Below are 26,572 nucleotides of genomic sequence, written 5' to 3' on the forward strand. Positions count from 1 at the left end.
CAATACCATGACCACATGAATTGAACAGGTAGTAATAGTCCCTGCCTGAATTTGGCCATCAGTTTAACCCCTGACCATGATACAACATGACATACTCTACTGAGGTAGAAAAGGTTTGTGGCTGAGGATAAATTCATGGAGTCTTCTGCAGCGCTGGGTCTGTATATCATTACATTTAAAAACAGATCTCTCTAAATTCTTCTGAATTTAGTACTCCGATGTACTAAAGTACTCTGAAGTACTCTGAAACTGCACTTCAGGTGACTTAAAGCCCTAACAATTTTGCCCACAGCTCTAGGAGAGATAAACTGAGGCAATGGAGGAAAGTTCTAGGTCTGAATTTGGAGAATAGAATAAGCTCTATTTCTATAAATGCACATGCAAAATTAAAATGATATAGTACTACCAATAATAAGCAAGGCAACAGATTCTATCTAGAGCAATGATGCTCATGTTGCTTTGATGTTGTTTTGCCTCCAAGGCAGGATTTCCATTATTATGGAGATGAACTGCCTCTAATTATTGCAATAACATAATTGTTCCCCAGGGCAGAATTCCTAATAACAGAGCTATAATACTCTGCAGCAACTGTAAGAGATATCCTGAGTACAGGTTTCTCATTAAAAGCACATATATAGACACTGTGCTTCCAGAAGAGAAACAGAACGCCTGAAGCAATAAACTCTCCTTTCCACGTTAGGATTCGATCGGCCTTCTGGGCAAATACCTGCCATCACATTTGCTCTGCATCCCAGACTGCCAGAGTCTTCAAACCAGGCTTTCACACTTTATATACAGCATGGAGTTTTGTAGCCCTGTGCTGGGATTTGCCTCCATGTATTACATGAATTTCAACTCTTCCAAAGGCCTTTGGGAGAAGAGGCATATTAGGGCCATGATCTAATTTCACCTCAGAGCAGACTTCAGTGTCTCTAAGGCAGGAGACATGAATATGAATTTGATTCCTATATGGGTTGAATATTCTCATGGAATGCCAGACTTGACCTGATTAGACTGTGGGGATCAGGTAAACCGAAACATTTATTACAGTCTGTGAAGAACTGCTTAAGAATATAGATGTTTATACAATTTTATTGTGTCTTCAAAAGTGGTCCACAGTGGCCTGAAAGTGTTCTGCCCCAGGTGGTGTCGAGACGCTGAAACCCAGTGGTCATCTTTGATCTATTATTTGGTTGGATCTTTTGAAAGCACCAAATGCATGTTCCCCTTTGAGCCCTGCTGCTTCCTTGGTTTCTGTTACATTCCCCTATTTGTTTTTCTATGCCTTTGGGTCTACTTTCTTAATCCTTACATCAGGCTCTGCTTCCACCATTCTGTATATGTGGCCTGAAGGAACCTCAGGGTTTCTTCCACTGATTCACAGATGCTTTGATTTGATAAAACTCTCTCTATGAATTCACCCACTCCATGGCTTTTTACCTACTGATGATATCTAGGTCTCATTGTTCTCCTGAACTCAGACCTATACTTCAACTTCCTATTAGACACATTTACTGAGCACTTACTCTATACTAGCATTGTCCTAGATGCTACTATTATAGAATGGAACAAAATATGCTCAAAGGGCCCAAAGTAACCACAGGAAGAAGAGGGAGGCACAAGAGGAGGTCAGAGTTATGTGATGTGGGGAAGCTCAACTTGATTCATCTTTGTTGGCTTTGAGGATGGAAGGGAGACAAGAAACTAGGTGGCTTCCAGAAAGCTGGAAACAGATTATTTTTTTTCTTTTTTTAGATTTTATTTATTTATTCATGAAAGACACACAGAGAGAGGCAGAGACATAGGCAGAGGGAGAGGCAGGCTCCCTGCAGGGAGCCTGATGTGAAACTTGATCCCAGGACCCTGGGATCACCACTTGAGCTGAAAGCAGATGCTCAACCACCAGCCACCCAGGTGTCCCTGGAAACAGATTCTTATCTAGAATCTCCAGAAGGAACATATGATTTTACTTAATGAGACCCACTTCAGATTTTTTATCTCCAGGATTGTAAGATATTGTATTGTTTAAGTCAAATGCAACAAAAATACACATGCTCATGAACACACACACACAAATCGGCATAAATTTTTGTTCTTGTGGAATTTACATTTTGATTGGGTGGAGGGTGGGGAATTCATGAATATGTAGTATGTTAGATGGTGATAAGAACTCTGGAGAAAATAAAGAAGATAAAGAGGATGGGAATTTTACAATTTTAAACAGGTTAGTGGGGGAAATCTTCACTAAGTAGGTGATACTTGAATGAGAATTCCTATTTTGAATGTGACATCTCCACCTGCAGGCACCTCAAATTCAGCATGCTAATATTAATCTGTTTTTTTCCTTTCAAACTTGCTCTTTCTGTAGTCACTATTGTGGCAATTGGCACTACTGGGCACCAGCTGCTCAAGTTAGAATCCTAGGAGTCATTTTTACCCATCTCCTTCTTTATAAAATCTTTCTACTTGCTCCATCATTAAGCCTTTTAAAATTTTGCCCTTTAAAAGCCCGTCGGTCTCTGTTGCTCTCAAAAGTCTCAAATCATCATCCTTTTCATTTCCATCCTAGACTACTGCCTGCAATTGGTCTCTCTGCCTCTCCAATCTTGCTCCTTTCTGATTCTTTTCCATGCTGCAGGCAAAGCAATCCCTTTACAGTATTTGTATGTGCACTCCTTGCATAACATCCTTTAATTCTCTCCAGGGTCTTCTAGCTCAAGTCTAAACTCTGCAGACATAAAATTCAAGGCCTCCATAATCCATTGTTGGCCTACATTTTTCAGTGTTCCTTCTCAGTATATCACCTTTATAACATATGCCTGAGGATTACTGAAAAACATATTGTTATTTTGCTACTGGGCCCCTGAACTAGTCTATGAGCATCTTGAGGGCTGGGTTTATGTCTCCTCTTTCTTTCTCTGCCTAGCACCAAACAGAGGGCCTAGCATATGGCAAGTACCCAATGTATTCTTCACTCATTGAAGAAAATTGGAGTTGGCTAGTTTGACAGAATAGTCATGTTGCTCTTCTGAAACCAGGCCTGTGACACGCAGGTTTTAGGCTTGAGATTCTTTTTAGCAACATTCAGTAGCATATCTATATTGGTTATTACCCATTAGCTTGACACAATCTGTTAGCCTAACATCTAAAAGAGAGGAAAGAAATTCTCAAGCATGAGTAAGACTAAGAAGTCTTTATTTACACAATGTTAACTAGAGTAACATTTCACTCATTTCTTCAGCTTCAGTGAGAAGTAAAATATTTCCTCTAAGTGGATTTTCCAGTCAACTACACTTACCCCTTTAAGCACTAAGATAATTTTTAAAAATAACCTTTGGGAGTAAGTGGTCTTTCTATGATGTATTATACACTTGCCTGCCTTACTAATCTAAGCTCACTGAAGATAATTTTTCCTCTTTAGAGACATCATATAACAGTAATCATCACACTTTGCTACAGAGATAAAATAAAGCTATTTGTTCCCATTACTAATACTGCTTTTAATTCTAGGCGGCATATGTTTAGAAAGACACTGAAAGAAATGATCAGGATAGTGAGAGGATGCAAAAATAATGTCCTATGAACCATAACAGGGACGTTTAGGCTTGGAAAAGAACTGAAAGAGGACATGACCATAGCCTACCAGTATATACAAAGGGAAGGGTTGGGGTAGAGAAAAATCAGATTTGTCAGCATAACTTCAGAAAGTGAAATGAAACACAATGAGTGAAAGTTACAAGGATATACATTATGAAGAAAGAAATCTTCTAACAATTAGTTAGGTCTCTATCATTAGATGCAGCCAGGTAAGGATAAGGGTCCATCCATTGCGGGGAACCCCTGCCTTGGAATGGAAGGTGGGCTCTGTGACTACAGTAGGAAGTTGGCATTATTGTCTACCCAACATTTATTCACTCTTGTTCTGGTAGGACCTTAAATTTCTTCGGGGAAACCCTTCTCAGCCCATGTGACTTGAAATAAAGCTTTCCCATGTGCCTACTTAGGATATGGGCATGACTCATGTTCTCCTACACAGTGCATCACATCCTCCTTGAATGTACTGAGTTTAGGCAAGAACACTAAGAAGGCAGGTTTATTCAATTATGTGAAATACTATTCTGGAATTGTTACGAGAAGCCAGAAAAGAAGGCAGCATGGGGCTGCTGACAGCCGTCCTACTGCCAGGAGAGGAGAGCTCATCAGAAGATGGAGTCAACACAGAAGGCAGGGCTGGTGAGAGACAAAGGGAGCAAGACAGAGTCCTGATGCAACCATGTGAGCTCCTGAACCCTGCCACACCTTCAACTAGTAAATCCCCACCCTTCTCAGATGTGTCAGCCAAAGTACTGAAGCCAGTCTTGAGATGGGTTTCCATCACTTATACCAAAAGAGCCCATCCTGGTTGAAATATGGATTTAAGTTCCTTATAATTCTAGGATCCTAGGTTTTTATTAATGATTCTGCTACTTTTGTATTTTGATGTTTTGTTTCTAAGAGATCAACTTTAATCTAATCTGTTTCAAGTGCCTTCTATCCAGAAAGTAAAAGTAAACAAAATTATCAACATTATTCAGGTAGTAGGCGTAATTGCTCAATTAATCCAAATAATTTTGCTGCTTTGATGGTATCTATAGGTATTTCCTGAAGATTCAAGTACTTGGGCTTTTTGACAGGTCATACCTGTTATAAATATCTGATATGGCCTATACTCTGATAGCTGGAAATGTGTACAAGAGAAAAAGAGATTTTTTATGTTCACAATTCCAAAGCTATAAAAGCTAAAAATTAAATCTTTCTTTTAGATGCTTCATATAGAGAAGGCCACTGTGAATATGCTTTAAATTTCTAAAGGCACGAAAAACCAATTTAAGTACATACAAATATTTTTTAAATAGCTTACATGTTAACATTAAATCAGTCTTTCTGAATCTATATCCACTGGATAACTACAATATCACCAAATGACTATGTAAGATAAAAAATTAAAACAGTTACTTCATACTTTTATTGTAAATTCATTTGTAGGCAGTTGCTTAGCTAAAAAAAGAAATTGATTATCATGTACTAAGTAGTGTTCAGCAAAGTCAGTCAAAACATAGACTCTAGGAAGAACATTACTAAAATCAGGTGCTTGATCATGTTTTGTTTCACCAAAACACTGTTTATACCAGTATTTTATACTTATGATATTAATAACTTTTTACTGAAAGGTTAAAGGTTTGCCCTTTAATTCTTAGGATTCCACATCTCAAAAGAGAATCACGACTAGTAAGTCAGTGCATTAGAAACTATAATTCAGCATTGGGTACAGAGAATTTTGCCTTTTGTGTTGGTCTAAAAATGTCAATCTTTTCCTAAAATAGGAGTTCTAAAATTTTTCACTCATGCATTGTTTTGCTCACTTGCCCACTTAATTTTCTTTCTTCTTTACCATAAAAAAGGAGAAAAATGGCAAAATTTCTTCTCTGCCAGTGAGAAAATATTAAGATCTTTCCTATTTTTCACCCTTTTCAGAAATTATGAGATGTACAACTGAGTTTATATCTTTCTCAGAAGTTAAAATCCAGTGACTCACAGAGTAAACTTGGTCTATGGATATATGACCCATATTGTACCAACATTAAAATAAAAAAAACATGAGTTCCTGACATTTAAAAATTAAGAGAGTTCAAACAAAAGCCCAGATTTCTAGCTTCTCTTGAAGAATGAAAAAGATAGGGAGGCACCTGAGCTGCATCTCCATATGGCAGCAATAATTCTAGAATTGAGTGGCAGATGTCTCCCTTGGATGGGGCATCCCATAATTCTCTTTTATATTACACCTGGCCAGCTTCAGGACTCATTTGCATTATCCAAATCAGTTTGTCTGCTTAATACAACCTGAGTGAGGTAGAAGAAAGGAGCAGAGCTGTGAGAACACAGCACCCATGTGGAGAAGGAAGTGCTAATACTGAGAGTTTGGGTCATCCTGGGGACTCTGGAGATGGAGATGATAAACAGCAAGATTTGGATAATGATGGGGAGTTTCCTCAGTTTAAATACATCTTTAGTGCCGTATAAATGCTGAAGAAATACGTGAACCCTATTAATCAAATCAGTAGGAGAAAGAATGAAAACCGGAGAGTCAAGCTTTGTGGTAGTTCAAGAAGTAGAAACAATAAACTAAATTTACTTATCAAATAGAGTTCTTTTTTTTTGTATATTTTTTATTGGAGTTAGATTTGCCAACATATAGTGTAACACCCAGTGTTCATCCCATCAAGTGCCCCTCTCAGTGCACGTCACCCAGTCACCCCAACCCCCTGCCCACCTCCCCTTCCACTACCCCTTGTTTGTTTCCCAGAGTTAGGACTCTCTCATCAAACTGAGTTCTTGATATTGATATACTCTTTTCTGAAAGGTAATTTAATCAGTAGGTAACAATGGTTAAGCTATAGCAGTGGGAAAAGTCATTAATACTGTTCAAAACATTAGGTTATCTTTTTTCTCCTAGACACTAAGATTATATTTCTTTGCTGGAATGAATTTTTGAAGAGCCACGTGACTTGTTTTGACCAATAAAACATGAGTGAAAGTGAAGTGCTTCATTTCTGGGCAAAAGCTTTAAGTGGCATGTTTGGCCACTCTCTCTCCCTTCTGCAATACTGATGTTCAGGAGAGTGCTACTCTACCGGACTTGGCTGTTGAGGGCAGCAAAGCCACCTGCAGACCCCTGATAGGAATGCATTGTGAATTACAAATTGACTTTTGTTGTTTTAAGTCACTGCAGGTTGTTTGTTACAGTAATGTTACTCTAACTTCATTCATTCATGGATTTTAACATGTCTATAACCTATATTATTTTAAAGTACTTTTTCTTTACATCATTGTCAAATTAAATTTTACAACGTACCCTTAGTCTAAGCATTACAACTGGTACATACTAGTTATATTTCAATTGTGCTTTAATAAACAAAGTAAATGCACAACTATTAGAAGTAATCTTACATACCACATTCTGGGAAACACAAGTAAAATAGTAAATAAACCTTAAGGGTACAAAATAAGAAACTGTGCTCTCAGGTTCCAAGTATGGTTTCAAATTTGAACACCATGCCAGTATTCAGTGAAATATACTGCTTTCTCAATATAACAGAAATCAGGAAGGGATATATATTATGAATATGTGTGTGACTACACCATCTATAAACCGTATCAAGTTTGTTTGCAAAAATCATTAATAAGGACAACATCATCAGTGCAAAGATCTAATTTGCATATGCAAATCCAAAGGTGTACAGGTGTAAAGGGTAGATACAGATACATTTTTACAGGCTTCCACATTGCATCCTTGAGTACTTGACCTTTAGCATCAATTAAAATCATTATGTATACAGCAAGTAAATGCTGTGACATAGACTCATGCATAATTACCATTTTCCAACAGATTGAGTAGATTACAGAAAGGGATGGGGGATATTTATAGGGGTGGCAGCCAAGAAAAGGTCTTAGAGATACCTGCTATTTGGTACAATTTGACCTAAAACAATATATATATATATACATTTACACTGTATAAACAGCATGCATTCTAAATGTTATTCATTATAAAAGGAAATACATATGAGTTTATAAAGAAAAAGAAACTTGTTTCAAAAAGATGTCACTAAAACAATCAAAACTATTTATATGCAGAATGAGTTTTGGAATTAGCAATATTTAGCCTCAAAAAGGAAGAGACTAATGAAACATAATAGCTATTGCCAAATATTTCAGAAGTTGTCATAGCAAAAACATGCTGGATTTATTTGTTTAAGGAAAAAGAAGTAGTATGGAGAAAAGTGGGTAAATCAACAAATAAATTTTAAGCTAAAATTAAGAAAGGTTTTTCTAGCTGCTCACCTTTGAGCAGCTCTGACAATCCTCAATAGGAATCATGCAATCTCTGTCTGTAGGGAGGGCTTTGTAGAATCTTAATAACAAGAAGGATTATAAAGACCAGCTAATTTACCACCCTCTCCCCAAAGCTTCAGGTCTTTGATTAACATTTAGTACACTAACAGCAGACAGTAAATTTCTTCCTCTAGAACTATTAATAACAGATAAATAAATTATTATAAATAAATCAAATATTAAAAATATCTCAAGATAGTACCTTTCATTTTCTCTTAATATGTCTCTTCCTTTCTTCCAGGTGTAGACAGGTTTAGGAGAAGCTTTTGGCTTACACTCAATGACAACTTCACCTCCCACTTTGACAAGAGTTACTCTTTTTAAGAGGGTTCTTGAAAAATCTGGACCCACAGCTGGAAAAGAATACAGAAAATAAAATAATTATTATGGAAGAAAAAAAAAAACCATTGGATCATGCTTTAGCCTTTTTCTTTCTACATTGCATTTATTGTTCCCTTGGGCATCAAAGGGAAGAATTAAATTTTTTAAAAGGGAGTAGCACTGTATGTTTTGATGGGTTTATTAAAAATTGAGGTATAATTTATATATGGTAAAATACACCCGTTTCAAGTGTACAGCTCGATGAATTGGACATACTGCATTGTGAAGATCAAGATATAGAGCATTCCATCACTCTGTTGAGGGACTCTTAAAAAATTATTCCATGTTCAAATGAATAAAAATTTCAAAATTTCAGGGAAGCATAAGGAAAAGATAAACAAGACAATCCACAAGACATTTTTCTGATTATGTAGGTTAAAGCATTCCTTCTTTGATAACAGTTTCTGTCTCTGCCTCTCCCTTAGCACTCTGTGCATGTCTCCATGAGAGAACATGCTGAAATGTCTGTATCCTCACCTTCTATGAGCTTCTTCTTTTGTCCAACTTTCTACTACTATTGCCTAATGCAATGCTTGGCTCACGCAGGAGAAACTGGGGCTTACTCTTAGAAAACTCAATTCCAGGCTCACTATGAATGTTCTAAAATTCATTTTATAACTCAGATGGTTACATGAAAACAATATTAAAGAATGACTTCTTTCCTAAAACAATCGATACATATCTGTATCCTCTCAAAAGGAATTTAGAAAACACCTTTCTGAAAAAAAATCTCCATTTTCTTCCAAGTTGAATTAATGTGATCTAGGATCTGTTTTGAATAGGGATTCATCTCTTGGAATCTTAATTTTACCATATTTAAAATCCCTGACTCCTTGAAGTTTGGCCTAATAGAATTTAAGATTTTAGATCATGTTGAACATGAAATTTATGTATTTATTTGAACATGAAATTTAAATACCACAAATTACTTGAAGGACAGAAAGTGAGCGTGTATGTGTGTAGGTGGGGAGAATGGGAGTCAATTTCTTAATTGTACTCAAACCAGGTACTAGTGATATAAAAAACTAAAAATAAGCTTCAAGTGTATACATATACCACATCTTCTTTATCCATTCATCTTTCAATGGTATATGTATACAATGGAATATTACTCAGCCATTAGAAATGACAAATACCCACCATTTGCTTCGACATGGATGGAACTGGAGGGTATTATGCTGAGTGAAATAAGTCAATCAGAGAAGAACAAACATTATATGGTCTCATTCATTTGGGGAATATAAAAATAGTGAAAGGGAATGAAGGGGAAAGGAGAAAAAAATGAGTGGGAAATATCAGAAAGGGAGACAGAACATGAAAGACTCCTAACTCTGGGAAACGAACTAGAGGTGGTGGAAGGGGAGGAGGGCGGGGGGTGGGGGTGACTGGGTGACAGGCACTGAGGTGGGCACTTGACGGGATGAGCACTGGGTGATATTCTATATGTTGGCAAATTGAACACCAATAAAAAATAAATTTCTTTTAAAAAAAGAAAAAAATAAGCTTCAGTGAAAGCACCACTTGAAAAAATATATTAGCATGATTAAAAAGACCCATGAAATTCCTAATAAATACTACAAAAAGTACAGAACATGTATGTGTATTGTGTGTGTATGAAGACAGCTTAATGAAAGACAGAAGAGTTGAAATTGCAAAACTCAAACAAGAAAGACTACAACTGGAAAGACTTTGAAACAAGTAAAATCTGTGGAAAGACTCAGGAGAACCATGCTATAAGCCCTGCCATGTTAGAGTACATGGTCAAACTAAGCCAAGAAGAAGAATGTGGGTGAGGGGAATCGTGGGTAACATAGTTTTGCCTTGGATACTCTGTTGATCTGAGTTAGTGGGCTCTGTGTTTGCTGCCATGTGTGAAATATGTGAACAAAGCCAGCATTTATGTTATATTGGCATCGTGCCCCCATTTACCAATGCTATACACGGTAATATGCAACACAGAAAGGTTTTTGTAGCACAATAGGCCCGTTCTCATCTTAGGTAAACATCTGAATTGACACATTATGTAAAAAAAAAATCAAATTTCTATAAGTCTTTTAAAAGAGTATTTTGTGAACTAGAGTTAGAAATCTGTATCATATAAAAATCCCTTCTTAAAACTATATCTTTCTACACACACATTTTTATCACTTTAGGCAGACATTTTTCATCTGTTCAGGAGGAATTCTGCAATTGCATTTGAAATGAGTTTACATAAATCAAACTGTGCACAACACATGGGTGTATTTGTTGAAAAACTATATATTGCTTTTATGAGATTTAAAATAGCATGATATCAGCCACACAGAAGACAGAAAACACACCTTCCAGTTTCAGAAGCATTTTTACTGTACTGTTTATGTGCATATTATCTTTTTGGATATCCTAAAATAAGACTGGCTTTGAGTATCTTTCACTAATATAAATGGAATTATATATTCAAATCTTTTCTGTTTACTTAATTTGTTTAATTTACTTCTATTGTTATTTAACCCTGCAAATCTATCAGCTTCCATAGTAAGCTGTGGTTCTTTCTAGGACAAAATTGTCAAACCTTCATCAGTTTGTGAATACTTGACCCATTAATGGTTTTCTTAACATTCTGCCATTTTGTGACTATCTCTTGCACCCAAGATGCCCTGAAGTGTATGGAATGATGTTTTTTCCTCTCTGTACCCTGTATTTAAGTGAAAGGAGCCTGTTAAATTTGACATTCACAGAGAAATTAAGTTTTAAAAGTTACTGGTAAGGTCCCCAGAAGAGCACTATTAGAACAACCTTTGCTGGCACTTAAAAGTTTAGTACACGAAGGTGAAATTCCTGGTTCTTAGTAGCTCAGAAAAGGTAAAACCAATTGTCAAATTGCCCAATCAAGTCTCAGAGTAGTTCAGATACCCAGGGATCCCCATTTGCTAAATCTAATGCACTTAGAGGATAATATTTCTTACATCAACTACTAGAGGGCACTGCTCTCTCAGCGTTGGAATGAGTCATGATATAGGACCTCTTCCATTTGGAAAATGCAACTTTTTATTATTTATCAATGATTGTTAATCCATTAACATTACATGATATATGAGAAGCATCCAGCTAAAGAAGCTCTCCCCGTAATTCTCAATTGTTTGATTTTACTGAATTAAATGACTCTTGGTTACATGTCAATGGTATTTAAAGTGGCTAACAGAACCCCTAAAAACAAAAGTTTTGTGACTAAGTATTATTTTTCAAGAAAGGGAGTAAGCATGGTAACTCCTTAACTACTAGATGTATAGTCCATTTGGGAAATGTACGAGTGTGATTTTTTTTTTTTTTCATGAGTGTGATTTTTATTAATGAAAAGGAAAGGATAATTGTGCGTGCCAATTGTATCACAGTTAGTCTGTAGAAATATCACTGGCAACACTGCCAGTTGATGGAGACTATTCACTTTGGCCCTTTTAGAAGTTTAGAATTCTAGATTATTTTAGCCTTTATCTATTATCTTTATTACTTCATTATTCCATAAAGATGAACCTAGAGTTAATGCATTCATTCAAATGTTTTTACTGCTGACAAGATAGTGCTGGTATCAGATTTTAAAACCCCAAGATTTTTCTAGCTTGCTAGGCAGATAACTAGAAGTCTGGTTACAATGGGAATCTTCTTTCTAGGTCCAGTATTTCAGAATGGTGGATTCATAATCAGCCCTCTCTCATCAGGGATGATACTCACAAGGAGACTCAACAAAACTCTTAAGTAAGATTCTTCTACTCTAATATCAGCATGATGTGTCCCTTCTAAGTTTCTAGTACCTGTGCCCTGTTATTTTGGTCTAATTCATCGAAGGCCCTGCTTTACCAGGGGTCTTTCTTACCATAGTAGGTCTTACATTTATGGTCTCCTGCTCCTTTGGGAAGGTTATTTTATTTTTTTAAAGGGTTTTTCTTTTTTTTAAATTTTTATTTATTTATGTATGATAGTCACAGAGAAAGAGAGAGGCAGAGACACAGGCAGAGGGAGAAGCAGGCTCCATGCACCGGGAGCCCGATGTGGGATTCGATCCGGGGTCTCCAGGATCGTGCCCTGGGCCAAAGGCAGGCGCTAAACCGCTGCGCCACCCAGGGATCCCCTGGGAAGGTTATTTTAAAAGAAAAATAATAATATTTATAGTCGCAAGGTTGTTTTGAAGAATAGATGAAATAATACACGTATGGTGTATAAAGTCCTTAGGCCAATATTTGCTTCATACCTACTTCTCCTCTCTGCTATCTCCACCAGTGCCATGTGACCAGCACTACCATTATTAGGGGACTCTATGCTGAAATATGAGAGCTTTTTAGAGCCAAATAAATTCATCTTGGTTTGAACAATTTTTAAATTTTGAAATAATAACAGTTACAATGATAGAGGTCTTGTATATTTCACTTAGTTTTGCCCTGTGATTATACTGTATGTGAGTATTATACAGTATCAAAATAAGGAAAGTCATCATTGGTACAATGTGTGTTGTTAGTTCCATGTTATTTTATCACATATGCATACTTGAATAATGACCACTGAAGTCAATATAAGAAGTATTCCATCATCACAAAGATTTTTCTTGGGCAATCCTTTGATAGCCACATCCAGCTCCCTCCTGCCGAATTCTCCTTAATGTCTAGAAACCACTAATCTATTCTCTATCTCTATAGTTTTGTCATTTTGGGAGAACATTTTATATACAGAATTGTATAGTATGTGACCTTTTGAGATTTTTTTTTACTCAACCTAATGCTCTTGAGATCCATCCAAATTTGTGTATCAAGAGGTTTTTTTATTGCTGAGTAGTGGTATCTCATCCATTCTGATATAGATAAAAAATACTTCTTTAATGTTGCCATTTCAGGCACTATGGTAACTAACAAATACTTTTGAGCACAGGAACCATTTCAAGATCTCTTAACACTTTCTCTGCCAACAAGTAGGATCAGGCTTTGCCTTATATCTTTTATATAAGGTTTGAACAGCCGAAAATTAATTGTGGAGACTAGAGTGGAAAATCTTTTTCTTACTCCAAGCAAAATACTTTTAACACTATATTTTATATAGTAATTAAAATGTTGACTAAAAATCATTCTTACATGTTTTAAGAGTTTCAGCTACTAAGCCTCTATTAACTGCCTCTGAGCTACCTTATTTAAGACAGTATGCATTTTTTTAAATATCTGTAATCACTTTGACCTCCTTTATCAGTACAAATTAGTGATATTACATTTGGCACAATGTCCTAAACACTCATAGAATTCACAGCCTTGGTTAGAAAAGTAGTGTACAGTACTGTAATGCCCTATTTGGTTGTAACTTTGTTATGAGATAGAAATGTCTGTTGAATTAACAAAAGAGAGTCATTAGAATGTGCTGGTGAGAATCCTAGAATTCTAGTGGTTAAGACATTGTAGCATTTTTCATTAGCAATCATTAGATCATCAGTTCCTTAAAGGCAGAGGCTATGTATTATGGATCTATATATCCCTTACCTAGTACAGTGTTTGGCACAAAGTGGATGTTTAATCAGTATTTATTGAATAAATGTATGTTGTAGGAGAGAACTCAGGAATTCAGTTCAAAACAGAATATTCTTGGGGCATCTGGGTGGCTCAGTGGTTGAACATCTGCCTTTGGCTCAGGTCATGATCCCAAGGTCCTGGGGTGAGTCTCGTATCAGGCTCCCCACAGGGAGCCTGCTTCTCCCTCTCCCTATGTCTCTGCCTGTCTCTCATGAATCAATCAATCAATCAATCAATCTTAAAAAAAAGAAAACCTTAAAAAACAAAATAAGATATTCTCTTCTCATGATGCTTTGCCTGGATACCATATCAATTTCTTCCCTCCATGTGGGGTTGTAGGTGGCTTCTTGGGTTTCATGGCCTGTCTACAGTACACTCCATCCTTTCTGAGGTTGGGCCTTAGTATAATGACATAATGAAGTAGAATTACCCAAGAAAAACAACCTGGGCTGTTTATACTCCTAAACTACTATGAAATTACCTGGTGTGATGGTAGATTGTTTAAGAAATAGCTCTCAAAACAAAATATGGAAGAACTTAGCTTTTAGTGCTCGCAATTTCTGTGGTTGAATACTTCCATCATGGCCAATTTCAAGTTACCAACAAGAAGCCAATGAAGATTGAGTTGAGAAGGATACACAGACTCACCTACCGTCAGTAGGAGCTATTCTTTTCCCCACTTCCTCTAAACACAATCTCATGGGAAATAACAGGACAAGTAGGCCCTGGGAGTTCAGCTTTCCCCCACTTTGAGCCTTTTTCTGAAGCAGTACCATAGTCTCCTCTTTCCTCCCCAGGCACTCTCAAGCCACCAGGGCAGTGCTGAGAAGATAGGACTTGCCACGTACTTGCATTTCCTTTGATTGTTTCATTTTGTTCCCTAAGGCTCTGTGAGTCAACTTATCAGGGTAGTTTGAAGGGCTTCAGTTACACATGCTCTGCCCTAGACACCCAGGCTCAAGAGAAACATACGGTATGGATAAGCAATGTTTATGTTATCCAGTAGCGACTAATTTCTTGCTTATCATCATCCTTCAATAACTCCGTACAGAAGGGGTTTTAATGTGGAAAGAGAACATATATTTTGCCTTTGTGCTATGTTCACTTTCAACCACATTCAAAAGGATTCATTAAAAGCAACCTGCCTTATATTAAGTATAAAATTAATTTCTTCAGGAACCTAAAAGAGCCACAGTCTGCTTATGTTGAAGAAAAAAGAAGCTAGAATGTTGCTCGTGCAAATGCTTCATTTCTGGTAGAAATTGTCTCACATGATTGATAGAGCTTCTGTCAATACGGAGTTCAACAATGGAAACACGGATTCACTGTATGTACAGTGGTGATAACAAGGGAACAGCCTAGTCATTATTCTGCCCTCCAACTCCCACTGGCTTTTGTAAGTTAGAAAGCTACTCTGCTGTGATAGCTTAAGATTGGGCATCAAAGGGATTTACAAAGCAGATTCCAGACCTGTGGCACCTAAATTGAACGGATCATAGGAATCATTTTGAGGACCTTATTAAGTGTATATACTCTACCCACCATGAGAGGGACCTGAGAATTTAAAATATTATAATTTTTGCCACTGAAAATGTGATCTTCAGAGCAAAAGCACTGGTAATCACCTGGGAGCTTGTTGGAGATGCAGAATCTCAGGCCCTACCCAAGACTTGAAATCAGAATCTAAATTTAACAAGATCCCTAAGTAATTTATACATGCATAAAAGTTTGAAAATCACTGTTAAATATTCAACACCAATTCTAATACTTCTGGACTACCAAAAGAGAATCTATTTGTTGCTAGAAAGTGGTAGAGGGGAAAAAATTAATTACTTTATTTCACTTATTTATTATTCACTGATTCAAAAAGACTTATGTAGCTAATGGTAAAAGATTAAAAAAGTAACAAAGAATATGGCTAAAGTAAAATATTGGAAGGGTAGGAAACCATCTTTCTAAACTTGGTACAATAGAGTGAGCTTTTAGAAGCCAAAATGGACATGTCAATATGGTATGCAGAAGGAAGAAGAGCATACTCCTCCCTGGTGGATAAAAGAAAACATGTAATTTTGCTAAAAGATTCAAACTTTCCTCCTGGTTCTATAATTTAAGAAAAATTTATTGGATATCTCTTTAGGTAAAATACTGTACTTTTGGGGGCTTCTGGGTGGCTCAGTCTATTGAGCAACCAACTTTTTTTTTTTTTAAGATTTTTCATTTATTTGGGAGAGAGAGAGAGCACAAGAGCATGCACAAGTGGGGGGAGGGGCAGTGGGAGACAGGGAGAAGCTGACTCCCCACTGAGCAGGGTCCCAAAGTGGGGCTGAATCCCAGAACCATAGGATCATGACCTGAGCTGAAGGCACAGCTTGACCAATTGAAACACCCAGGAGCCCAGGGACCAACTCTTGATTTCAGCTCAGTCATGATCTCAGGTTCAAGAGATCAGGCCCTATTTCAGGCTTCATGCTGGGTGTGGAGTCTACTTAAGATTTTCCTTCTCCCTATCCATTTGCCCTTCCTCCTTGCACCCTAAAAAAACCCAAAAAGCAAAACAAACAAACAAAACCCCCCCAAACCTGTGGACTTCTGAATGAATAACAGCAGTTTTACAGAAGACTCAGAGATTTTAGTTGTAGTATAGTATATGGTATCACTGTTCAGTGACACCTTGGACTACATTCTTGAGTTACATTTTAAATTCTAGCTCAGTGAAGACATTTCCTTGAGTGAACTCATATAGGGACTTGTCATAGTATTTACCCCTCAGATTTCAACGTCTCCCTTCAGTTGGCTTTTTAAAGTAAACTCTATGGCCAACATAGGGCCCGAACTTACAACCCTAAGATCAAGAGTCACATGCTCTACTAACTGAGCCAGCCAGGTACCCCTCCCTTCAGTTGGCTTTAAGCCACCAGAGTCATGCCAACCAACATCTTAGCTCAGTCCTCACATGGCAATCTGTGAAATCTCTCTGTATGCCTAATCCTACTCACCATCTTGGTGAAGTGGGGCCTTCAGCCATGGTGGGAGTGTCTGATGCCTGACAGTCCTCTTCTACAGGAGGGTTTCAGATTTAAAGTCTTGATCCAAATCAGAAGATTTTCTATGTGGATTGTATTGTATTCAATGTACTCACAGACACACTCACACATAACCTACAATAAATTTCCTATTTTAGGATAGTGGCTCTCAAAGTGTGATCATGGACCAGCAGCATCAGCATCACCCAGGAACTTGTTTGAAATGCAGCTCCCCAGACCCTACCCCAGCCACTCTGTCAGAAATTCTGGGGATAGAACTCAGCAATCTGTGTTTGAACAAGTCCTTCAGTGATTCTGGTGCATGGTAAAGTTTGAGAATACTTTCTAAAAAGTAATGGCCTTCTAATCTGATCAATTAGAGCAGTAGTTCCCAAACTGTGATATTCACTGGAATCACACTTGAGTCCCAGGCCCAGAGATTGACTTAGTAGATATAGAGAATGATAGGACATCAGGATATTAAAAGCTCCCCAGACGACTGTCATTAGCAAAATTTGAGAATCACAGAAATGGGGTTTGCTGGTGATTTGGAGGCTGTCTACAAGATTTTAGTATGGATACTAGTTATTAACAAGAAAACACTTCTGATACAAACACTGCTAGGCTTTTAAAAAAGGTTTTGTATGAACCTTTAAAAAAAGGTTCTCTTACTTTTGGCAGTAAGGTTAATAATGACATACTCATTTTACTGATAAAGGAAGACTTAGTGACTCGTTAAAAATATCACATTTGAATTTGAGATCCAAGCACATAGCTTTCCTTTTTCATGACAATTTTAGTAAAGCTCCTGCTTAGATGATGACTTCATTTGGGTAAGAAAGGTCTTTGTCATCTCACTGGCTGCTGATCACACTCAGCACATGATTATTTTGTAATCTGGCTCAATGAGGCAGTTGAGAAACCAGACTCAGATGCAGATGAGCACTTGTGAAAGCCCCTGTGAAATAACTTTTAGTTTAGTCTTAATGTTTTCCTAATTTGAGAGCCAATCATCTGGATAAATGCCAAATTAACCAAATAATTGCTCAAGCCTGCACCTCTCTTTAATTGGACCATCAGTTCCTTAATGGTATTTAAGCATCTTTCTAGGGTCAAATATCCTCTGCCACATAGGCTAGGAGAATCCTCACAATACTGAAGCATCAGACAGAAACTCCTCAGGGCAGAAGCTATTTCTGTTCCATTATACTGTCCTGGTAAAGTCAGGTCATATTCAAAAGACCTACTTACTCTTAGGGATAGTTCACACCGTTTCAAAATCGAAGATACTCTAGTAAACTGGTGGCACTCCCCATTATGATCCAGGTAAATTAGACAAAGTAACAAAGCATTGTGGTCTGATTCGCTTGGTCTGATACAGAGGACAATTAGTTGTCCTCTGTAGAAAATGCTGTTAACACCCTCACAGATTCTTTTTTCTGGGCCTACCAGCTGTGAATGTTGGCTGCTTATCACCTCTGGCTGCCCCTTTCCCTAGGAAATTGGGAGGTTTTGTTCCATCTGCACCCATGTCACCACTCAACCCCTACTGCCACTGCCACTACCATCTAAGGGGCAGCCCAATGATGGACTGATAAACAGAGATTTTGAAAAATGTTATTCTGGGGCAGCCTGGGTGGCTGAGCAGCTTAGCGCTGCCTTCACCCCAGGGCCTGATCCTGGAGACCCAGAATCTAGTCCCAAGTCAAGCTCCCTGCATGGAGCCTGCTTCTCCCTCCGCCTGCATCTCTGGCAACCCCCCCCTCCCCACCGTGTCTCTCATGAATAAATAAATAAAATCTTTTTAAAAAATGGTTATTCTTCTTGCTTCAGGTGAGAATAACTCTGAGATGCAGTTTATAATCCAGATATCCCTCTCTAGGATAAGAATATGGGCTAGACCATGACCTTGCTCAGCTTCCCTGCCCCTTTCCTTTCTTGCTTTCTTTTATAGGCTTTACCCTGGAGGACACTCCTTTAATGGCTCAGATGTACCCCAATCCCCGCTTCTGCTTTTGGGACCTTAGTTGTGCTCTGTCTTTACCCATGACTACATACACAACATAAACATTCTAATAGGAGCATCACAGAAAATCTCAAGGTTGACAATTCAACCAGTAGTCCTTATCACCAATATGATCATCTAAGTGGACACCAATACTAAACATTGATAGAAATGTTGGAGTAGAAAATTTAAATTTTTACCAACAAAATACTTAGCTTTTTTTTCTTATAGAGGATACACGTTCCCCATGATTATAAGACTCTATTCACCCTAATTCCAACATACCTTCTTGAGTGGGAAAGAAGGTTGGAACGATGGAACAGCACCCCAGGGATGTCCACAGGGGTACATTACACAGTCAACCTCTTCGATGACGTAGATTAATACGGGAGAAAAAGTCTAGGAATAGGTGCCTTGAGGAATACTAAGCTATCAATGGTGATAAGTCAGTTACAAACAAGGACATTTCTATTTGATGTACTCAAAACCAGGCCTACTCTAATAGACTGACCTGAAGGTAAAAGTCTATGTTATTCTCCCATCCAGTGAGTAAATCACCCAGCACCTACATTAATTATTTAGCAGTTTCAATCCATTAAATATAGATATGTTACATACACATTAAATACTCAGACAGAACACATAAAACAAGACCAAGGGAAAAGCCTATTAAATATATGCTTCCTAACTATCTCTTATTCATGACTCTAGGGTTATTACCTATCATGAAAGGGAATCTCCTCTCTAGCACTGGGGGATCCTGGTATTTGATCCATACTTGGAATCAACATTCTTATTTTTTTTTCCTGATAATAAAGTATTTTGTTTTCATTTGGTTTCTATATTCAATTCAAATTCACCATGATTCTGATAAAGGTAATAACAAATCAATTATTTGAGCTCAAAGAGCCAAACTATTACTATTCTTTAAGAAACAGAGTGACTTGTGGAATACGATCTATTACAGCTTCCCCAAGTGAACCAATATTAATTTATGTGTATTTTTAAATAGTGAAATGTCTTCTCCCTTATTCAGTTAAAATGAACTCTGGGGATTTACTTATTCAACACCCAACTGTCCTTCAATTCACTTAGAGTATATTAATATGATTTTTTTGGAAGTGAAAAGGGGACACTGGGATCCCTGGGTGGCGCAGCGGTTTGGCGCCTGCCTTTGGCCCAGGGCGCGATCCTGGAGACTCGGGATCGAATCCCACGTCAGGCTCCCGGTGCATGGAGCCTGCTTCTCCCTCTGCCTGTGTTTCTGCCTCTCTCTCTCTCTCTCTGTGACTATCATAAATAAATAAAAAATAAAAAAAAGAAAAAATAAAAAAAAAGAAAAAAAAAAGAAAAGGGGACACTAAAGAAGGAACTTCTAAACTTGCTATTCAAGAGTCTCTAAAATTGGTCCTTAATTTTTTCCATCTATCTTAAACTTTGCCCATATACTTTATATATTTGAATCAGAATTTTTAAACATTCAGGATTCTCTATATGCAAGAAACCATCCAGATGTTTTATAACTTTGAGCCTTTGTTAAGGCATTTCACTCTGATCTGGAATATTCCTGGTCCTCTTTTCTGTCTGTTAAAATAAAATCACTGTTCAAGGCTCAGCTGACCAACCCAGTCCATTAGTCAAACTCTCTTTCCTGAATTCCTGGAAGCCTTACTATTTTTACCACTGTTTGGCCTGTATCATTTACTGATATGCCTTACTGTTCTCATATCCAACATGGTTGAAATCAAAATGTTTAAATAATTTCTCAGGCATTTTCCTCTTATCTTCACTGCTCTAAGCTTGCTGACCTCAGGGCACTTAAGAAAGGACTCAGAGCGAGAATTCATTTGGAATTAGTTCCAGTCAGAAGTGATTTGAAATAAATCTCTGTAAAAGATGGAGCAGTGATTCCCAACTTGCAGGCCATGAACCCTGAGTAGGGGGAGGGGACAGGGTCTGGAGAAGGCTGTGGAAGGAGTTGTTTTAAGCTATTGCATTTTTATCCACAAGTAAGAGTATATACATACATCTACACACATCTCATATATACTTTGTTATTGTCAGCTGTGGATAGGTGCTCTAGATAAAAATCATTTGAGAGCCTTTCTCATTTCTAGCTCTGGTACTTCAGTTATTCTCTATAGTTACCCCATAATCATTTTCCATGAATTATAGTCATTTGTTATTATCAAATTTTCTTATTTTAATAAAGGGACTTACCAAATCTTTTTTCTTTTTTTTTTTCTCTTTTTTCTTTTTTTAAAGAATCTTTTAAAATTATAATGGGGTTTTCCAGAGTTGAAAATTGGCAAGCACTCACATAGAGATTTTTAGGACAATGTGATTCATTCATTAGGTGATCCATCCTCAGTTTTAGCTCTTCTTCTAACTAGTTGACATACTGTTTAATAGAGAACACACTTCTTTTTACAGAAAATCCTAAGTAATCTATCATGCTGAACTGTCCTCCAAGAGTCAGTTACAACAACCAATAATCAGATCCAAGCTGGGCAGAGTGAAACCAGCATACTTGTGCCAGAGAAAGTTAGAATTATTGTTCTCAAAATTTATAGAGTAAGAGATATGTACTTAGGCTTCCAGAAATGTCATGCTTATACTAGTGCCAAGCCAAGGTGATGATTATTCCAGGAGCATAGACTGTTCTTAGGCCTCTTTGAAATAGGCTATGGTGCCATGAACTCTCACATACTCTTGTTTTTTATGGGATGTTGGTTTAAGCTAAAGAACTTGGTAAGAAGAACAGTCATGGAAGCTTTCCCTTCCTTTTTTAATTCACATGAGGAAGAAGTACATTCATCTTGGGAACATCTACTTATACATGTAAGCTCTATGTGCTACGTATCAAAAAGTACCTTGCCGAAGAAAAACTCAGGACTCTAAAATTGGGCAAAGCATTGGGATTTATGGCATCAGCTCCCTTTGTGTGCTGCTTTCTCTTATTCATAATCTTTCCATTATGCTCTCCCTAAGAATTAATGCTTAGGTACTTTAGATAAATTCTGAATTCAGAGTCAAGATTTCTCTATGGGACACATGCAAATTGATAGCCTGGAATTTTCTTTTTTAATGGCCATGGGTTTGCCAATTCACTTAACTTATAATTTCATTTATTGATTTACTTAATTTATAATTTATTTTTTATTTTTTACTGTTTTAAAAAATATTTATTTGAGAGAGAAGAGAGATAGAGATAGAGGGAGTACATGAGGGAGGAAAGAGGCAGAAGAAGATGGAGAGAGAGAATCTCAAGTGGACTCTCTGCTGAGCAAGGAGCCTGAGTTGGGGCTTGATCCCACAAACTTGAGATCACAACCTAAGCTGAAATCAATAGTTGAATGCTTAACCCAATGACCCACTCAGGTGCTACAAATAATTCAAATTTTAAAACAGTAGCATCAATTTCATCACTTAACAAACTCATTTATTCCTACCCTCATTCAATATTTATTGAGTGCATATTATCTGCTTCACTATTGTATTAAATCCTGAGAATAAAATCATGAGTTAAACCAAATACAGTTCTTGACATCATGGGAAGTTAACATGCGATGGGAGAAAAAAAACCCCAGAAAAACAGAAAGAAAAAAGAAATATTGACAAATGTAAAACCCAACTGTGGTATCTGTTATAAAGGATAATTAAAAGGCAATATAAAAATCTGCAAGAGATGAAGTTGATCTAGGCATGGGGCCAGGTGTGACTTTCTAAGAAAGCAGCAATGGAACTTGGAGATGGAGAAAGGAAAGAGCTAATGAAGAAGGGAAGGAAAAGCATTTCAAGGAGAAGGAACAGTATGTTCCAATAGCCCCTGGAAGAAGAGAGGATGGTGAATGTTGAATATGCAGAACAAAAAAAGTTGGTATAGCTGAAGAGCAGGGGAAAAGGGGTCATATAGTGAAAGAGCTAGCTGGAGAGGCACACCACTTCTGTATACTCTGGAAAATTCAGATGTAGAAGAACAAGATTCACTTTGCCAGCTGTTCAAAGGAACCTTTCCAAAGCAAGTCAATTCTTCCTTCCTAGCTGAAGTTTGTACCAATTCAGCACCATAGCAAGACTCCACAGCATTTCAGAAATCGCTCAATTTAGAAGAGTGGTCGATAGAGGAATAAAAATGGGTACCAAGGGAACCATGTTACCCACTGTAAGCATCAATAGAGGCTGATTTAGGAAGTGGTTTCTTTGTATTGCTTGTAGAAAGCATTGTTTTTTTCTCGAGCAGTAACCTTGGTCTAAAAATTTCTTTACCCTTTTTTTTTTGGTGGGGGAAGGGGGTATTGAACAATATGCCTAGCAAAAGGTGTATTAGTGTAGTGACTTAAATTTTTTTTTTCTTTTTCAGTATAAAGACTTACCTATAACACTAAGCTCTGCACTGGAAAAGATAACTCCATGTTTATTCTCTGCCACACACTGATACATGCCAGCATCTGAGAGGTTCACTATTGTGATGTTGAGCATTCCTTGCTCAATTTGAATTCTATCCTGTGAAAGGAAAGAGGAACACAAAACAGTGACCTTCTACAACCGAGACCTTAAGGCAATTTTGCTACATGTTATATCAAAGGGGCTTAATGAGAAGAAAATAGCCATCATATAAGCAATTTACATAACATGATCTATTTATCTGTCAACTAAATTTGTGGCAGGTCAGATGCTAAATGGAACAACCTTGTACATCAGTTGGTAAATGGAATTTAAATTGTAGGACTCTCTGGAGTTCTCATTGATTCAATAGTGAAAACATTCAGATTAATATCCCCTCTAAATAGATGCACTTGAAATTTAAAATGCTTTTTTTTTACTCTGAGGTGTTGTGCTAACTGGGGGAAGGCTTGAGGAGGGGGGAAACACATCCAAATTTACTGTTTAGAGTATTAAAACACTCAGATTATGAGCAGGCAACACTTTGAAGGTTAATAGAATTATAATCTTGGAGAAGCAGAAACAAATATTTCATATTGGTTTGCTCAAAAAAAAAAAAAAAAGAAGGTAGGTATTAATAATTTAAGGTTCCCTTACTCTGTTGCTGTCAGTGGCATAATCTAAGTTTAGGACCATCTTCTGGTGGCCGGTTGGAAGAAAGGAAAGTTAGTGCATTGAACAAAAGACCATTCTCATTTGTCAGCCTGAGGATACATAACTTGTATTATCAATTTTCCTAAGTGCCGAACAGGCTCTCCTCCCCAGGAACCTGCCATTTAAAATAAATAAAATAAAGACATACTGGTTTTCTATTTGCCTTAGGGTTGTGATTTAGCTGGGTAGACACCTTATTAGGCTTTTATCATATCTAGGTATCCATGTTCCCTCATATTAAATAATAGGGAGGAAATGCCTGTTAGTTACCCTATACTATAGTGGTTTGAGTTTTGCTTTTATAATTGGAGCCAGCAGGAGCCCTTCCAGGGACAAGAGAGTAGTACTTGACAGGGTGATAGTCCCCTTTCTGCTTTGTGTGCACTTGATGATCCACCATCGCTCACAGCAGGCACTTTTCACTGGGCTGCCTGCGGTGGAGGAAATCTGAGTATGAAAAACTGGCTCTCAACTTGGGGCTTGAGGAATGTCAGGCCATTTGAAATGTCAAATTTCAGTGAACATTTGAGTTCAATTGGAAAATACAATAATAAAAAGTTAAATTGGACACAATTGTTCCTCATTCTAAGGTCCTCCTCATCCTCCCTCTTGCTTCATTCCAAGCTCTGTGTCAGGGTCTTCTCCCTCATAGGGGCATTCCTGTATTATGTCAATGTCCCTTCATCACAGATTCTCATGGTACCTTCCAGATGATCTTTCAGAACCAAGGTACTTATTCTTCCAGGTGCTAAGTTTGAGGACTGCTCGCAGCTGGATCTATCTCTGGGAACTGCTCTTGGCTGAAAGAACTTCCCCAAATCAATGGTCAATGAAGGGGTACAAAGGCAGGGCTCCCTTTGCCTCAATTTAGGAATCACAGAAGGACTTTCTGCTCCAGTGCTCTCCCTGGAGGTCTCTGTTGGAATGGCACCATTGTTTAACCTCCCTCTGCCCAGTGGGCTTCTCTGACTCCTTCAGAGGTGGGCCTCTGAAAGCTTTCCCAGCCTACCTCCTTAACACAAATCTCTGCCACAGTCTGTTTTTAGAAAATTCAGAGGTGGAGAGTGACTGCTGCAGTATTTCCAAAGAGCATTTGAACGTTTCTTCCCTTTATGCCCTATCCTCTCCCCCACATGGCTTTTAAGATCTTACTTTCCATATAACCAATTCTGAAAACCTCATTCAACCAAACTTTGGTAGTACTAATCCAGTAGACATTTAACATTTGGATCCTGGCCCGATTACTTACTAAGGATGGATGTTGACCTTAGGCAAACTGCTCTGCGACGCCCATTTTACAGATTAGTCTGTTTCCTCGTCTATACATTGGGCAAGGACCTCATAAGGTTCCTTGTGAATATAAGATGAGACCATGTGTTTGAAGTGGCAAGATAGGTTAGTACTTGTTAATGTCTGAGAAGCACACCTTCCAAATCCTTTAAAAATATTATTATAACCTATCATTTTCCCCTTACAAAATGAATAGTCCACATAGAGTTTTTATTTCAGTGGTTATATATTTCTATAATTTCCATTTTATTCTTTTAAAGTCTATCTGCTTATCTTTTCAAAATATCTTGTTTATTTTCATGGACATGATTTCTTCATTTAACTCTTTCAGCACTCTAAACATACTCCTATTTCTATTCCTATTGTTAGAGTATTCTATAGGTTGGCTATCTTTCTAAAAAATAAATATTTGCACATGTTTTGGAATATTGTTTGCAGGCTTATTTGTGAAAAGGAGTTATTCTTTTTTGTTTTGTCTTTATTCCCATTAGCAGTTTTAGGGCTCCTCTACCTCATCCCTAGGCCACCAGTCCAGAAACAGATCTACTCATGGATTCTCTGAGTTCCCGATCTGTGAGGATGCTCAAATTACTGCAGCTCTCATCCCAGAGCCAGTGGGAATCATAGTCCAGGACTTTCCACCTGCCTTGCACCACAGCGTCCTATTACAAAAGGCAACAATTTGGCTGCTTCTTTTACTGTATGGCAATAGGTGGGGAAGATCCACACTCTAAGCCTTTACTGCAAAGGTATTGTATCCTGTTTCCAGAGAAAGGATATACTTTTTATAAACCTGATCTCTCAGATATCCCTGCCTGCTCTCAGCCCTATAGTCTGGTGCTTCCAGCCCCAATGATCACTTTTAGTTTTTGTTCCTTTACTGTTGCATTAGAGATGTTAATCTTACATTTACATATGTCATTATGACATGTTTGGAGGCAGAGTGGGTGTTTTGATGGTGATCTTATTGGACATCACATTGTTTTGAAATCTCCACAGATAGAAGAGAATAACAAAACCACACTGAAATGAAAATTTGTATGCTGAGGTCTTATTCTCTCTTATCTAGAACATACACAAATTCGTATCTTAGCACAATTATACGTTCCAGACTTTCTGCATAACTTTTCCAATCGTACAGCCAAAAATGTTAATTTGGGAAAACCAAAGATTCTGTATAGAATCTTAATTGAACAAGGCTGAAGAACTGGATTTCTGTACAGTTTCTATATATCAATTGCATTCACTTCCACTTTTTCCACTATTAATAACATTTGGTTGCTTATTATTTTGGAAACAAACCTTATCATTTTCCTGCT

At 37.5% G+C, this 26,572-nt stretch overlaps 1 protein-coding gene across 17 annotated transcripts in view; it reads right to left on the reverse strand.

Moving 5' to 3' along the window:
* Positions 1-26,572, reverse strand: part of CNTN4 (contactin 4) — a 909,482-nt gene that overhangs the window by 121,969 nt on the left and 760,941 nt on the right. For all 17 annotated transcript variants that reach the window (XR_011994334.1, XM_025984656.2, XM_072720378.1 and 14 more), the window contains 2 exons: positions 23,240-23,369; positions 8,135-8,285 (listed from right to left, as the gene is read on the reverse strand). Coding sequence is in view for 16 of the 17 variants with exons in the window: in XM_025984656.2 (XP_025840441.1) it covers positions 8,135-8,285; positions 23,240-23,369 (281 nt within the window). In the remaining variant the exon portion in view is untranslated. The remainder of the gene's footprint in view (positions 1-8,134; positions 8,286-23,239; positions 23,370-26,572) is intronic.

The sequence above is a fragment of the Vulpes vulpes genome, chromosome 9, assembly GCF_048418805.1.
Source record: "Vulpes vulpes isolate BD-2025 chromosome 9, VulVul3, whole genome shotgun sequence".
NCBI lineage: Eukaryota > Metazoa > Chordata > Mammalia > Carnivora > Canidae > Vulpes > Vulpes vulpes.